We start from the raw sequence: 17,480 nt of genomic DNA, 5'->3' as shown, positions 1-17,480 counted from the left end.
TCCTATTTTCCTTTCTCCCTCATTCTCCCCCCCTCCCCCCCCTCTTTTCCCTTCCTTCCTTCCTTCTCCTCCAGCAGCGTGACTTCAGGATAATGGTCGGGCGTGCTTGTTGCTTGAGTCACTGTTTGCTAGTCACCGAGGCGTCCACGGGGGTGAGCAAGAGGAGGAGGAAGAGGAGGAAGGAACGCCGGTGGGGAGGGTATGGGAGAGTCAATACCTGGATGCAGTACGTGATGAAAAGAAAGGAAGAAGAGACAAAACAAGAAAGGAAGAGAAGACTTGAAAAAGTGTGAAGGTCAAAATGAAGGAGGAAAGGGATGGGGAGGGGGATGGGAAGGAGAGGAAAAGGGGGAGGGAGGGGAAGGAGAGAGGAAAGGAAAAGGGAAACGGGGGAGGAAAGGAAAAGGGAAGCAGGAAAGGGAAAGATGTGAAAACGTGTGGGAGGGGCAAAAGGATGGAGAATATGAATGGAAGGTGATGACAGGGAAGGACAGGAAGGAGATTCAAATAGACGGGGCTGAAAGAATAAGAAATTGAAAGTTACATAACCGTGGAAAATAAGTTTGTAGAAGGGAATGTCTAAAGAGGAAGAAAAAAAAAGAGGGAGGGAAGGGTGATGATCAGGATGTATAGCCATAGAGTATTGTATTTAAAGTTTAAGAGGACTACTAAACCAGCGAAATAGAAATGAACGTTATGCAAATTTCCGCTATATCTGTACTCAAGAGCGCATATACACAAACACAAAGACACATATAGCACAAAAACAGACCCACGTTATAAATACACAGGAGGTGGTCTTAGGAGGACAAGGGATGGTTAACTAGGACAAACATTAATAAAACACCCAAATCGCACAGACGCACTTCTTGTCAACGGCTGGGTGGAAAAAATAAGAAAAAATCGCAAGAATGGGGCAAATAATTCCGTCCTGCCCTCATACAAACAGTAAAGCAACTTATCGGACACTTAAAACTTATTACCAGATATAGCTCTCATCCTTAAGCAATACAGGAAGATATACATTCACACACACACAGCTCTCATCCTTAAGCAATACAGGAAGATATACATTCACACACGCACATTTCTTTACACAAAGAATATATGCATACGACCCCCCCCCCCCACACACACACAAACAAACACAACCCCCCTCACATAATTCACCCCCCCCCCCCCCCCACACACACACAGTCCCCTCCTCCACACACCCAGTAACCCCATCCCCCCCACATGCACATTCCCCCCCCACCCCCCACCCACACACAGTCCTCCCTTCCACTACCCCACAGGGAACACGCGTATCACCAAACTGGATCCCGCCGGCCAGGTAACACAGGTAGGAGGAAAATAAATAATGTACAGGTAACAGGTAAGGGGTCCACTTGTAGCCATCGTCCACGTGTGAATAGAACAGAAGGTTGGAAGCCGTACAGGTGGAATACAAGAATGAATGACGAAGGTAGAATACAGTAGAGAAGAATGATAAAGGAAAAATACAATAAGGGAGAAAGATGGTAAGGTAGAATACAAGAAAATGATAGAACTGTAAAATACAAGAACGAATAATAAAGGTAGAAAGAATTATAGCAACGAAGAAAGAATGGTAAAGGAAGAATACGATAAGGGAGAAAAATAGTAAGGTAGAATAAGAAAAAAGAAAGATAAAATACAAGAAAGAATGATAGAAAGGTAAAATACAAGAACGAAGAATAATAAAGGTAGAAATAATTATAGCAACGAAGAATGCAAGAAAAGTTAGAATACAATGAAAATGAATGAAACTACACACAAACACACACACACACACACACACACACACACACACACACACACACACACACACACACACACACAACAAACACCGTCCTTCCTCTCCTCCCTCCCCCCTTAACCACCACCACAACAACCAGACGGATTTCCTACCAATGACTATTCGTAGAAACGGACACACACACGCACACTCACACTCTACAGGTTTACATAATTGCCATGGGAACCAGTGATTGTGAAAGGTAATAAGGAGAAAGTTGTTTAGGACAGGATTGAGTTTCCTTTTTATGCCTTCCTACCTCCATCCCCTCTCCCTCCATCCCTACTTATCCTTACGTCTCTCTACCTTTATCCTCCCCTCTTCCCCTTCCTTCTCCCCTGTCAGCCTATTACCCTTCTCCCCATTCTCCTTACCATCTTTCTCTCCCACTCCTTACCATTCATCTCCCATCTCTTACTATTTTTATCTCCCCTCTCCCCACCATCTCCCGCCCTCCTCTCGGGTTAGGTTGGATTGGGTTAGGATAAGCGGTTTTGCCTCCCCTTATAGTCTATACCATTCTTTCTATTCCAGTCTGCCTATCCTCTCCCCTCACATTCTGCCTATCCTCTCCCCTCACATCCTTCATTTTTATCGTCCAACTACAGAAAGAAATCTCTCCCTCTAGCTTATTGCCTTCAAGATTGCTCTCACTTCTGTCTCCCCCCCTCTTTGCCTTCAAGCTAATGACCACGTGTGACTTCCTTTTGTTGCTTACACTCCAGCGACTCTCTCTCCCTCCTCCTTACGCCTGGCCTTCCCTTTTGTGGTCGATAAGCTCTGGAATGCGAGTCTGTAGTTCCAAGGTTTTAATCAACGAAGCTATAAAACAAGGCGTCCGAAGCTTAACTTTAAAAGAATCTATCTGGAAAAAAAAAACCTGAAGACCTATTCCGGTTTCATGTCTTTTTACTTTCTTATTTAATATAAAAAAGTGAATGTAAAGAAGGACAAAAGAGAAGGGAAACCTACCAGTGTGTGTGTGTGTGTGTGTGTGTGTGTGTGTGTGTGTGTGTGTGTGTGTGTGTGTCTCCACCTGCCGGGAGACATGTGACCTTGAAGGACGCCGGTAAGAGGGGGTGGGGAGGAAGGGGAAGGAAGGGAAAGAGAAGGAGCGAGAAGGGAGCGAAGGGAAGCGCTTAAGGGAAGGGAGGAAGAAAAGCGAAGAAGGAAAGGGAAAGAAGGAAGAGAAGGAAAGGGAGGGAAGGGGTGCACTGTAGTGATGGTGAAGGAATGAGTGATGATGGCATTGATATGGAAAGGGGAAGGAAGGGAGCGGAAGAGAATGGATGAAGGAAAGTGAGAGAAGGGTGGAAAGGTGGACACGAAAATCAGGCAAATGCTACGAGTTGAAAAATGAAAAACAAAAACAAAACAAAATGAACAGGAGGAGATGCAAGAGATAATTATGGAAGAAGGGAGAAGGAATAGGATACAGGATAGCACAGGAGGCGAAGGTATACGAAAAAATGGTTAAAGCCAGGAATGGAGAGATGCGACAAGGAAAACGGGAAAGAAGTGGAAGGAAGGAGTGTGGTTGAGCGAAGAGGAAGGGGAAAGAAATGGAAAAGTGGACATGTAATATTTTAAGATTTAGTGAATAAAAAAAAATAAAAAAACGCAGACAAGGAGGAGGAGGTGGTGTGCTAGAGGATAAGCCCGGAGGAAGAAGAGGAGGAGGAACGTGGAGGAGGAAGAAGAGGTGGATATCCAAGGAGAAGGTGCAAGAGGATAAGAAGGGAGGAGGAGAAGGAAGAGGAGGAGGGACGTGGAAGAGGAAAAAAGAGGTGGATAAGGGGAAGGTGCAAGAGGATAAGAAGGGAGGAGGAGAAGGAAGATGGATACAAGATAACAAGGGAGGCGAAGGAATGGGAGGAAAAAAAAGTGGTTGACGCCATTAAGCCTCCCCTTATCTCTCTCGCTCTCTCATCTTCCTTCAGGTGTGTCTACAGGCCTCACACCCTCCCTCACACACCCACACGCACTGAACAAAGACCGATTCGTATATTTAATTATAGTCTAAAGATAAGAGTCGCCGTTTCTCTTTTCTTAGTATTAATAATTGTAATTGATCGAAAATGAAAATCTTATTGAAAGGAGTAACATTTTCAGTTTGGAAAAGTTTTGATTTCTTTACTTTTGTTCTTTGAAACTATAGGAATTATGGAATACTAAATTGCTCCTGAATGAAAAAAGAAAAAAAAAGGTTAAGACTATTTTTGATAATTCTTGTATGTTTGTTTAAAGGCTTTGCAACAAGAACACTACATTTTAACTTCATACTTACCCAAAGTCTTTACCGGGTAACTTAAAACTAGTGGATTAATATAGAATTATCCTAAAAAATTCCTTAAAATACTATATAATTGTCCTAAAATCTTCCTAACAAAGTAGTAACCAGTGAAAAAAAAGACTAGACAAAAAAACCTTCAGATAAGACTTCAAAATATATGTAAAATAACTACTATAAACTTTTCTGAATACAAAAAGAAACTAATTCACCTCCCCCTAAATCTACCTCCAGAATCACCCAACACCTTTACCGGGAAGTCCCTCGAACTCGAAATTCAATCTTGACTCTGAACTTTTTGTGGCGATTAACATGAAGGGACGTTTTGAGGTTCCAGCAGTCACCTTTTTTGTTTACCACCCGGCTAATGAGTCTGCTTCTGCTTCCCGACTCCCGCTGATGGCTGCCTCGCGTGCCTCAGGAAATTAACTGATCCTGACTATCCTTCATTCTGTCCTTCCTTCTATCCTTCTTTCTTTCCTATTTGCCTCTTCTAGCCGTTTTTTTTTTTTTACATATTTACCTTTTCTTCCTTCTATTCATTCCTAGTTCTGTTTTTCCCCTTTCTATCCTTTCCTTCCGCCCTTTTATCTCCTTTTTCCCTGTCTGCCTCTTTTTATTTTCTTCCCCTTCAATCCTTCCTGCCTTCCATCCTGTCCTGCCTATTAATTCCCTTTCCTAAATTATATACGTCTTTTTCTAACCTTTTTCTTCTTCCTCTTCTCTATTTTCACCTTTCTTTCATTTTATCCTTTCCTCCTAACATTTTCTTCCACCTCTTCCTTATTTCCTTCGTTTTACTTCCCGTTGCCTCCTCCCTAGTTTTCTTCTCACTTTCTCCCTTTCCGAAGTCCCTATTCTTCCATATTCTCAAGTCCCTATTCTTCCATATTCTCAGTCTTCTCTCTTCTCCACTTTTAACAGATTTCCTTCCAATTTTCTGCCCATGTGTTTATGTATGTCTATGTATATCTCTTTGCCTTCGTCCTTCTCCTCCAAGGATCTCACTACCATGTCCTTGCTGCCTCTTTCCTCACCTCATCCTCTTATTGTTCTCATTGTTCTCTTCCTCTTAAGCTCCTCCATTTCCTCCTTAGTCACCTTCCTATCTTCACTTTCCATGGTCATCCTCACCCCCTTCCTCTTCTATAGCCTCCCTCCCTTCCTCCTCTTCTTCTCCCTTACCCCAATTCCCTCCCTTCACTGTCTCCTCTTCCTCTTTCCCCTCTTATCTTTCGGTCCATTCTATCTTTCGATCCATTCTCTCCTTGCATCTCTTCTCCAAGTCTCCCTTTTCTTCCTTTTCGCTTATCTTCCCTCCTTTTCCTCTCCCTCCTATTCCCTCTTCGTTTTTTTCTATTTCCTCTTTCCTTTTTAATTCCTCCTCCTCCTTCTCCTTTCTTCTTGTTCCACCTCTTCTTGCTTGCTTTTTTTCCTCTTTTTAATTCCTTCCATAGTCTTTCCTCCCCCTCCTCCTCCTCCTCTTTCTCTTTGTTCCTCCTCATTTCTTATTACTCCTCCATTCCTCTTCCCTTTCCTCCATCTCCAAGGTCACTCCGTCTCCACTATAAGCACCTCTCATCCCCTCACCTTGTCTCCGCCTGCTCTGCACGCACGCTCACCCGTCATCACCTGCCTCACCTGCTGTTATTTACTCGTACCCTCGCCCAGGTAAACCCCGATGACTCGCCTCACCTGTCCCTTGCTTCGCTTTATCTTTCTTCCCTCTCTTAATCCTCCATCTGTCTCTCCCCTCGCGCCTGTCTTCCCTCCTTCCCTTTATCTTTCCTTACCTGTCTCTTCTCTCTCGCTTCACCTTGTCTTTCCTTCTTCCCTTTACCTTTCTATCTATTTATATTTACTGGTCCGTTCCCTTTACCTTTATCTACTTATCTGTCTCCTCTCGCTCCGCTAAACCTGCCTCTCCTTTCCTTTGCTTTTCCTTTTCCTTTCACCATATGAGGACGAGGGAGGACAAGAAAGAGGAGGAAGATGAGGTAGAAGATATAATGCTAAATATAAGAAAGACAAGGAAGAGAAGAATGATGTAAAGGAAAAATGAGAAAAAGGACAAAGAGGACAAGGAGGAAGAGGGCAATAAAATAATAGAGAAGATAAGGAGAAAAGAGGAGAGAGAGGAATAGAAGAAATGGAGGAAGAGGAAAATAAGGAAAAGTGGGAGAAGGATAGGAAAAGGAGAAATGAGAAAAATGACAGGACAAGGAGAAAGAGGACAATAAGAGAATATAGAGAAGATAAGGAGAAAAGAGGAAATAGAGAGGAATAGAAGAAAAATGGAGGAAGAGGAAAATAATGAAAAAACACAGCGACAGATTTACCTGAGTTATATAGATACTATTGAGGAAACGAACCTAGCAAGAAAAAAAAAACACGGAAGGAAAAATATCTTACCGATTATAATATAGATAATGGCAGGAAAACATTTACCTGTCTATCTAATTAAGGTATTCAGGTGAGGGGAAAAGCTAAGTAAAGAGGAAAGTAATTTGTGTGTGCATGTGTGCGTGTCCAAATATATTACCGAGGAATATTCTTAAGCTTACTCAATATTAATAAGGGAGATAAGGCTGCCTACCTGTGTGTCCTGCATCAATATTACTCTCCCTTACCTTGCCTTACTCTCCCTTACCTTGCCTTACTCTCCCTTACCTTGCCTTACTCTCCCACTCACACCGATCCTTACTGATGCCCTCTCCTCTCATCTCCCTCTCCATCTCCATCTCCCTCTCCCTCATCTCCTCCTCCCTCCCTTCACATTCCCAACACTCCCTCTTCAGTTCACTGCCCTTTCCTCCCCTCCCCCTTTCTACCATTTCTTACATTGATGCCCTCTCATTCCCTCCCTATTACTCTTCCCTCCCTCCCCCCTTCTTCCTCCTCCTCCTCCTCCTCTTCCTCCTCCCTCAGGTTGGCGCCCTCTCCCTCTGCCCTTCGTTCCAAGGTCAGGTCACGCCCCTAGCCTCAAGCCCTCCACCCAAAGCCTCCTAGCAACTACGCCACCCCTCCTCCTATTCCACCCCCTCCACCTACCCCTTCCACCTACCCTTCATGCCCATTCCATTTTTTTCTCGCAGTACCTACTCTTCCACCCCAATCTGATTCCACTCCACCAGTCTCCTTTTCCCCACCTCCACCTACCCCCATTCTCCCCTTCCACCCATACACGCCTATTCCATTTTTTTTTCTTTCAACGTAATCTTCCATCCTACTTCGTCTCTACTCCCCCCTCCCTCCACTATTACCATCTCTTGCGATAAATCAAACAAACAAACAAAAAAAAAGAAAAACAAAAATTTTAAGGATAATATTAAAGGTAGGACGTTAAGTAAGGGCAAAGGTAAATAGAAATGCAGGTAGGTAGGTAAACAGGTAGGTAAGGAGGGAGGGAGGGAGGTGGACAGGTAAGCTAAGGGTGCAGAGGTAAACCCAAGGACGAGGAGGTCATTAATATTCAAGGCCAAGGTAAAAAGGTAAGTTAAGGTAGCACATAAATTTAAGCCACTACCTGTTAATGGGTGGGCAGGTGGGTGGAGGTGAAAAAAGACAGGATTAGATGGCGGTTAGTGGGTGGAAGATAGTGGGTGAGTTACTTTAATATAGTGCTGGGGGAGTGGGTGAAGAGATGGATGGGGGGGTGATGGGGGTGAGAATGGGTGAAAAGACAGAAGAATGGGTGACAAAGAAAGGGTGAGTGAGGGAATATTGGATGGTGTAGAGGGAAGTGGAATGGGGAAGTGGAGAGAAGGGGAGACTGAGGAGGGAAGATTAGATACCGAGAAAAAATGGAATGAGAACGAGTGGATGGAAGATGGGAAGGGAGGGAGGTGGAGAGGTGGAATACTGGATGGAGCAAATTTGTATGTTTATATATTTTTTGTTTTGTGTTCTTTTGTTTGACTTATCGCTTATGTCTCCAGTGTGTGTGTGTGTGTGTGTGTGTGTGTGTGTGTGTGTGTGTGTGTGTGTACGCCATCGGTCACTACTTTAAGAGCCTTGAGAAACATGGTATTAAAAAGTGTGAGCCATGTACCGCCTTACGTAACACACACACACACACACACACACAGACACACACACACAGACACACACACACAGACACACACACACAGACACACACACACACACACACACAGCCATATTAGCGTCCAATAGCTGCTGTTTATTTTAGGGGAGAGGAGGAGGAGGAGAGGCTGGGCGTAAGAGGAGAGTAAATAATAGTGTGTGTGATAAGGGGGCGAAGAGGGGAAGGGAAGGGATGGGTGGCTGGGGAGGAGGAAGAGGTGGAGTATGAGTGAAGGGGAGAATAGGGAAATAGAGTGAGTGTTTGATGGAAGGGGAGTTATGTAGTGGATGGGAATGTAGAGGATGTGGATGGGGAAGAGGGTTAGTGGATAGGAAAGGGCTAGTGGATGGGAAAGGATGTAGGTGGATGTAAATGGCTGTAAAAGGATAAGGAATGATAGGAAAGGACGTTTGTGGGAGGGTAGAAGATAAGGAAAGGACAGGATACAAGTGGGTGTGAGATAGGTGTATATGGGTGTATGGAGGTGGGGGGGGGGGGGAGTGGGTGTAGATGGGTGAGGGGGGTGTAGATGGGTGAGGGGGGGAGAGTGAGTGGGTGGGTGGCAACTAACTGACCTTGAATTTAAAGGAGGAAACCAAGACTTGAGAAAAGAAAAAAAAAGAAAAAAAAGGAAGAAAAAGGAGAGAGAGAGAGAGAGAGAGAGAGAGAGAGAGAGAGAGAGAGAGAGAGAGAGAGAAAATGTGTGGTGCAGTCATGGCATTATTGATTCGATTGGGTAGTCTTGTTTACCTTCTTCCTCCCTCATTCTCTCCCTCCCTCCCTCATTCTCTCCCCCTTCCTTTTACCCATCCCATCCCCATAACCTATTTCCTATTCTTCCACTTTCCCTCTTTTCATTTTCCTCTTCCCCTCTTTTCATTTTCTTATGGCCTCTCTAATTTCTCTAATTTCCCTTTTCTTTTGTATTTTCTTACTTAAACCACCATACCCTACCCTCTTCCATTCCTATTTTCCCTTCTCTCATTTCCCCATTTCTTTTCCATTTGTTTACTTTTCTATCATTCCCTTTCCCTTTACACTCCTATATTCTTTCCTACTTCAGTGTTTTTTTTTGTATATTCTCCCTTTCTAGTTTCTTCCTTTCATCATTCCATTTCCCTTAATATCCCTACTTCCTTCTTTCACTAACATTCATTTGTCCCTTCAATTTTACTCTTCCTTTTCATCATTTCCTTTCTCCGTTACATTTCCCTTTCGATTTTAACTCTTCCTTTTCATCCTTCCCTTTCCTTTAATATCCCTACTCCCTTTCCTGCTTCCATCGTCATTGTGTATATATTTTTTCCTCCCAGTTCCCTTTCCCACGTGCAAACAAGGTCACGTCTAGGGCTTTACCTGCAAACAATAGCGTGCATAGAGGACGAGGAGGATGTTGCGTCATTACCTTAATTGCCTTACCTGTCTGTTAATTATCCTACCTGTTTGTGGCTTTGTAAAACACCTGACCGCCCGAGGAAGGGGAGGGGAGGAAAGGGAGACGGGGGAGGGGAGGAAAGGGAAGGGCAGCAGAGGTTGTGGGAGAGAGGAAAGGAAAAGATGAAAGATGAAAGGGTAGTAGAGGAAAGGAGACAGGGATGGGAAGTAAGAGATTTTGGAAGGGGCAGGAAAGGAAAATGGAAAAGGGGAAGGAAAAAATGCAAGGATACTGGGAAGGAGAGGAAAAGGGGACATGGAAGGGGAGAAAGGAGAGGGAAAATAGAAAAAAATGGCCAGATAAGAAAAAAAATAAAATGTAGAAAAAAACATGAGGAAGAGAACGTGTAGAACAATAAGTAGAAGAAAAATGGTCAAAGAAAAAGAAATAGGAAATGAATGAAAAAAAAGAAAAATGGCCAGAGAAAGATAACACGTGTACAACAATAAGCAGAAGAAAAATGGCCAAAGAAATAAGAAATGAGAAATGAATAAAATAGAGGTAAACGCCCAGAGAAAGAAACAATAATCAATACACAAAGAAAATGATGAAAGTAAGAATGGAGCAGGAAAAATAATTAGCAGGAAAGGAGACAATGACAGAAGGAAAATAATTGAAGGAGAAGGAGGATGAGGAGAACACGACAAATAACACCTGTACACCGACGAAAAGAACAAAATTGAATAGCCAGGAAAACACGGACGGGGAAAATGAAGGTGCCGGCGGGTGAGATGGGGGAGAAGGGTGGGGGAAAGGGGGGTGGCGATGGGCGAACAGGTATCAGGTGAGCAAAAACAGGCAAGACACGTGGACCAAATACACCCGAGACGCGTGATTCACCTCCAAGGACGAGATGAATGATGAGCAAAAAAGATGAGAAAAAAATATAAGGACAAACCCCAACAGATACTGACCGATGTAACAGATTTGACACCTTTTGGGACAGGTAAGGTAAGGGAATGGAGAGGGATGGAGAGCTAGAGAGGACAAGGGAAGAAAAAAAGTTGTGAAAGGGAAGGGAAGGAAAAGGAAGGGTTAGAGAAGGGAACGTGAAGAAAGGGAATAAAGTATGGAATGGGACGGAAGGGAAGAGAAAAGAAGGAAAGGGAAGGAAAAGGAAGGGTTAGAGAAAAGAACGTGAAGGGAATAAAATATGGAATGGGAAGGAAGGGAAGAAAAGAAGGGAAGGGAAGGGAAATGATTGGAACAGAGGAGAAACGAAGGAAAGAAAAATGAAGGTTTATGAAGGAAAGGGAAGTGAAGGGAAGGGAAAATAATGGTTATGAAGGAAAGTGAGGGATTCTAAAGGGAAGGGAAAGATATGAAGGGAAGGAAAAATTTGTATTGTGGTGGGAAAGGAAGGGAAGGGTTTTGAAGTGAAGATGAGGTTTACGAAGGAAAGGGAAAGTTAAGCAAGCAAGATAATATAAGTAACTGTAAAAAGGGAAAGGCAGGTGAAGGGAGAAGCAACTAGCAACAACCACACACCTGCATATACCTGCCCCAAGCATGTCTAAGATGACCTCCAACCTTTCACGAAAATCCCCCTCCTCCTCCACTCCAAGACTCATGACCTCTTGCTCTTTCCTACTTTTTTTTTCTTCTCGTTCTTTCCTACTTTTTTTTCTCTATGAATTAACTCGAACATTCGTAGTATTCGTAGTCTTGTTCCTCTGGTTTCTGTCTAGTGCTCAGGACCTTTTTTTTCTTTTTCTCCATTCATAAATTTTATCTACTTCTCATTCAAACTCTTCCTTCCTTTTTCTCTCATTTATCATTCACTTTTTCTCTTTTCTTCCTAACTCCTCTTTCTGTTCTCCCTCTTTCATGAATTTAACTCTCCGCTTCTCATTCAAATTGATTCTTCCTCTTCTCCCATTTCCTTTATCTTCTATGCATCATCCTTGCTTCCTTAACTCCCTCTTCTTCCCCCTCATCTTTATCTACATCCTCGTCTTTTATCCTTTCAGTCTTTTCCTCATCTTCCTTTTCTTTCCATGTCCTTTTTCTCTCCATTTCCTCATTCAGCTTATTCCTCCCCTTTCCTCCTTATCTCTACCTTTCTCATCTCTCTATTTACTCAAGATTCTACCTCTTCGTTCCTCCCTTCCTCTTCCTCTCTCCTAATGTCGTCTCAGCTTGTTTACTCTTATCCTTCTTATCTTTTCTCCATTCTCTTTCTTCCTTCTCTCTCCTCTTCTTACCTTGCATATATTCTTTATCACTTCTCTATCTTTCTATTTACTCCGATTCCTCACATTTTCTATCTTCCTCCACTTACTTTCACCTTTTTGGCCACTTTCTCTTCACCTTCTCGAACTTTCACCTGTCCACCCACGTGTCTACCCGTCCAAACACCTGTCCACCTCACCTTAATCCTTTCCTTAATCCTTCCCTTCCTTCCACGACACTACATCCATATTTTCTCCCTTCCCTTCCATTCCTCCCTCTTCCACTCCCATCCATCTTCTCCTTACTCTCCTAGCTTATGATTACATCTCGGTACTCCTCCTCCTCCTGTGTCGCCGGAGGGTCGATCACAAACAGGTTCACGATGCATGCAGGTTTCCAGGCGCCGGCACCACCACCATCACCTTTACCCCCTCTACTAGTCGTCTCTTCCTCCTCCACCATCACCCCTTAGTCCTCCTCCGAGCTTCATACAGACGGGTTATGCAATCTTCTCTTCCTCCTCCTCCTTTCTTTTCTCCTCTTTCTCCTCCTCCATCATCACCCCTAGTCCTCCTCCGAGCTTCATACAGACGGGTTATGCAATCTTCTCTTCCTCCTCCTCCTTTCTTTTCTCCTCTTCCATGTATATGATAATTTTCCTCGATTTCTCGCTTCTCTTATTTAACCGTTTCTGTCCTTTCTCTTGTGTCCTCTTTTCTCTTTTTTTTCTTTTCCTCTATTACTTTCATCCCCCTACGTTTCATCTCCTTGTTTGCATTCTTTATCCCTATTCTCTTTCACCTCTTTCTTTACAATTCCTCTCTCCCTTCTATCCCAGCTGATCCATTTTCTCTCATCTAACTCCTCCTCCTCTTCCTCTCTTTCTTCTCGTCCTCTTCCCCTTATTTCTATTCCTTTTAATCCCCTTTCCCTCTTATTCCTCTTCCTTTTCGTCCTCTTTCCCTCATATTCCTCCTCCTTCGCCTTTGCTGTCCTGTGTCTGACTCTTAGATTAGAGTAGATGGTAGCAACAACAAATAGCCTAGTTAGGATCAAGAGGTCAGTTGCAGTTTGCTTTTCCTTTGTACTCCTTTTCGTTCCCTTTTCCTCTTTTCCCTCATCCTTTCAGTCTTCTCTGCTCCTCAAAATTTTATCCCTTCTCCCACCTCTTTTCTTCACCAATTTCCTTTACTTCTACTTCCACCATTTCGTATATTTTTTTCGTAGGTTCTCTCTAACTCGATATTATCACCTACTGCACCCTCATCCTTGTTTCTTTACTACTTCTCCTCTCGTTATCCAATCCTGTTTTGTTCTTTTCCGCACCAGTTTCCTACTCCCTATTTTCGCTACTCGATGTCCCATACTTCCTGTTGCTAGTCTCGTCTTTTGGTCCTGAACGGCACTTGGCAATACTAAGAGTTTTTTGCTCTGTCAAGTTCATGTGCGGTGGAAAGGCGTGAGATGTGGTCTTGGATATGGTGGTGTTGTTAGTGGTCTTGTAAGGTTGTGGTTACTAAGCGTGGGAGGTGGTGAGAGAGGTGGTGTGTGCGTGCGTGTGTGTGCGTGCAAAAAAATACATGATTGGTGTAGGAAATAGAAAGTTTGAAGGACAAAAAAAAGGAAGGACAGGACAAAGAAAAAGAACGGGGGCAAGAGAGGGAAAGAGGAGATGGGAAGGTGAACAATGGAGGGGAGAGGAACAGGACAAGGGGGGAGAGAGGAGGAGGGAAAGGGTGAATAATAAAGTAAATGAACATTGAACACGCAATAGTACTACGCAGTGAGAGAGAGAGACAGAGAGAGAGAGAGAGAGAGAGAGAGAGAGAGAGAGAGACAGAGAGTTCGACGTTTTTTGGAGACTGATTTCCGGAAGGGAGTGGGAGTACTGTCACACACACACACACACACACACACACACACACACCTTATCGATTGTCCCAAAAAGAGTTCACGTCCTTAAGCCACTTCAGTCCTTTCTTCGCACGCAAGCACGCACAGACAGACACACACACACGCACACCCTCTCCCCCTCCTTCCCTTCTCATTCTCACCCCTCCCCTCCTTCCCTTCTCATCCTCACCCATCTTACATTCCCCTACTTTTACCTCCTTCCTCTTCTCACCTGTTCCTCCTACCTGTCTCCCTTCTTACTTCACCTGTCTCCCTTCCTCTTCCATCACCCAATCTCCCACTCCTCCAACACTCCCCTAATCATTACTCACCAATCCCTCTCTACTCCCTCCTCTCTCTCACCACCACCTTATCTACCCCTCCCATCATTTACCTGCCCTCCTCCCCCCCCTCTGTAATGATCCGCGCAGGTGATATGGGTCAGTGGCCCTCAGTCTGCGTGTATCCGCCAATCATCGCGTCGATATATGCGTGGACGAGTAAACGGACTGGAAAAAGTAAAAAAGATAAAGCAGGAGAATTTTATATGGGGTAACATGCAAGGAGAGAAAGATAAAAACGTATTGATTGACGTACGCTAAAAATATACGCCATGCTTCCACTGCTTCTGCTCGGTCCGTATACGCTGGGATTAGTTTGTTTTCTTGTTTTTTTTTTGGTAAGAGTTGCGTAAGGAAGGTCGCCGTGTGTGTGTGTGTGTGTGTGTGTGTGTGTGTGTGTGTGTGTGTGTGTGTGTGTGTGTGTGAAGATTGTCTGGTTTAATAGCATGGGTGACGAAAAAATTCCCACCACCTCCATCTACCTGTACACTTCTCACCTATCGCAACACACCTTTAGGTTAATAACTCTCCCGTAACCGTACTGACGCAACACAAAGCCTGCAACACACCGATCCTTCCTCCCCCCTTTTCCTATATACCATCTCCTTCACCCCTGCAATATAAAGATTAATTATTCAGAAACTACTTCGTCACTATATATCCATTACCCTTGCAACACTTCTTCCTTCTCCCTCCCATCACTAGCTCTTCTTCCTTCCTTCCTTTTTTCCACACATCTGTTTCTCCTCTACTGCCACAACCTCTCCTCATTCTCTTCTTACTCCTTATTCCTCTTCCTACTTTTCTTTCTCTTCTGCAACACACCTTTCCCTTTTTCTCTTCTTCCTCCACTGCAACAGTTTCTTCCTCCTCCTCTTTTTCCTCCACTGCAGCACACCCGTTCTTCCTTCTCTTCCTCCTATTTCCTCTCTTCCTCTTCTTCGCTGCAACACCAAGATAAGCTATTCCGCAACACTCACATTCACTTTCTTAAGATTCACCGCAGACAAAAATAAAGACATGACCAAGCCGGGCCGGGATTCGAACCGTAAAAATGACGTCCGCCGTTTCGAAAGACGCGGCGGAGCAGACACTTCACTCCGTTAATGGGTTGTGCTATTATTAAAGGTTTTGTGTGCTCTTTTTTAGTTCCTTTTGGGTTTGTCGTCGTCTCAATATTCAAAACCATGACCCTGAGAGTAGGAGTGAAAGTGATCGATGAGGAAGAGATATGACACTACGTTATGAAGCACGAAAATGAAGCACTGAACTAAACAGAGGCACCGAAAATGAAGCCCCGAAAATGAAGCCCCGAATATGAAGCCCCGAATATGAAGCCCCGAATATGAAGCCCCGAATATGAAGCCCCGAATATGAAGCCCCGAATATGAAGCCCCGAATCAATTTATTGCAATACAACGTCATTTTAATCTGGATCGTCTACCTTTTCATGTGTTCTCTTATCCTCTCAACCTTCTTTCTCCTCCATTCTACCCTTTTTTTTTCCCTTCCCTTCTTCAGTACCTCCATTCCAGATTCACTCCCTTCACATTCCTTGCTTTTAATAGTCTTTCCTTCAGGCTTCCTCGGTCTTCATTTTTGCCTTTCATTCATTTTATCTTATTAAGTCTTACCTTCGCTCCCTCCCTCTTCTTTTCCCTTTCTCTTTTCGCCTTTCTACCTTTCTACTCTTTCCTCCTACTGTCTTTTCCATGCTTCCTCCTTTTCCCTCTTCCTCCACTGCCATCCCTCTACATCCTACTTTTATCTTCCCTAGCTCCCTTTTTCCTTTCCTTCTTATTTCTACCTTTTCTCCCTTCACCTACTTTTTTCAACCTCCCCTCGTTACCTGCAGCCCACCTGGACGCACGCACAGGTAAAGGTATGGCCAGGTACACGCCTCGAGGCCGCACAGGTACGAGCGCCAATTATCCGATAGGTAATCCATATTAAGGAGATGGAAGGTCTTTGGGACTATACAGTGTAACAATGAGTAAATGGCGACTTAGAAACGAATGTGGGGATTTAAGGTGGGGATTTAAGGGGAACTGTTTGCATACTTAGCGATTAAAGCGAAAAATAAAAGACAAAGCAATGGAGAACTGTTTGCATACTTGGCGATTAAAGCAAAAAATAAAAGACAAAGCGATGGAGATACATTAATAGACGTGGTAAATTAGTTGATAAAAAGAATCCTTGTATAGTGAAAAAAAGGAAGCAGGATAGAGACTGTGCCATTGTGACTGTTAGATTATAAAGAAACGAGTTGAGCGGTGACAATGACCAATTAACCGAAACAGTCCTACCGAGGTAAAAAATTGGAAAAAAACAGGATCCGGGAAATCACAAAAAAAAAACTACGCTAATCTGAAAAAAAAACTAAGAAAACACTAAACCTAAGAAGACACATTACGACAAAAAAACTAAAGTGCGAAATAATGAAACCAACAACCACCGTCACACACACACACACACACACACAAACCCTTATGTACTCACCCCCTAATGAACACCGGGGCCGCCAGGAACAGGGTGAAGAGGAGGGCAGCGGGGGCGGGCGACACCTTCGGACCCGCCATGGCTGGACAGGTAACGCGAGGAGCAGGTGAGCGGAGGACTTGCCAGGTGGACGGCCGGGCGGAGAGTGAGGAGCCTGGAGCCGGTGCGAGCCCTCCACGAGCCGGCCACGGAGGAGGAGGAGGAGGGGTATTGTTGTAGGGGGGAAGGATAAGGGAGGGAGGCACTGCATGAGGAGAAGGGAGGGAAGAGGGGAAGGGTAGAGGGGGAGGAGGAGGAAGAGGGAGAGAAAAGGAGGAGGGGTAATATATAGGAAGGGGGAAAGAGGGGGAGAGAAGAAGAGGGAAGAGGGAAGGGGAGAGGAGGAACGGTGTGATAGGGAAAGGAGGGAAGAAGAGGAATATAAAGGAGGGGGAGAGGAGTAAGGGGAGACAGGGGAAGAGGAGGAAGAGGAGGGATAAGATAAGGTAAGGGGGAAGAGGAGGAAGGGGAGGGGAGTAGAGAGAGGAAGGGGAGGGGAGGAATGTGAGAAAGAGCAATAATGGAGGGAGGAGAAGAGAAGGGTGGGGGAGAAGCGGTGGAGGGATGAAGGGGTGAGAGAATGAGAAGGAAGGGGAGGAGAATAAGGTACAAGGAAGTAAGAATAGAAGATAATGAAAGGGAAGTGGAGAGAATAGGGAAGAGGAGTAGGAAATTGGAGGAGGAAGAGGAGAGGGTGAGGGAGGACGAAGTAAGGAATGGAGAGAAAGGAAGAGCGAAATGAGAGATATAAAGGAAGAAAAGAGAAGAATAGGGAAAGGGGGAAGAGAGAGTGGAAATGAAAGAAAAAGATAAGAAAGAGGAGAAAAGAAGAGAAAAGAGATATAGGGGAAGAGGAGGAATATAATAGGAATAACAATAAGGAAGAAAAAGGAAGAGGAGAAGGGGAGGGA

The 17,480-nt window shown here is 44.3% G+C and overlaps 1 protein-coding gene across 3 annotated transcripts in view; it reads right to left on the bottom strand.

The window, feature by feature from the left end:
* LOC126999350 (pregnancy zone protein-like) overlaps positions 1-16,698 on the bottom strand; it is a 62,583-nt gene extending 45,885 nt beyond the window's left edge. For all 3 annotated transcript variants that reach the window (XM_050861879.1, XM_050861877.1, XM_050861880.1), the window contains exon 1: positions 16,531-16,698. In XM_050861879.1, the coding sequence (XP_050717836.1) occupies positions 16,531-16,610 (80 nt within the window). In that variant the 5' untranslated portion in view covers positions 16,611-16,698. The remainder of the gene's footprint in view (positions 1-16,530) is intronic.
* Between the last annotated feature and the right edge of the window lie 782 nt (positions 16,699-17,480).

The sequence above is a fragment of the Eriocheir sinensis genome, chromosome 16 (genome assembly GCF_024679095.1).
Source record: "Eriocheir sinensis breed Jianghai 21 chromosome 16, ASM2467909v1, whole genome shotgun sequence".
Taxonomy (NCBI): Eukaryota; Metazoa; Arthropoda; class Malacostraca; order Decapoda; family Varunidae; genus Eriocheir; species Eriocheir sinensis.
Note: the sequence above shows the minus strand (reverse complement) of the source record. Positions and strands in the feature narration are given on the sequence as shown.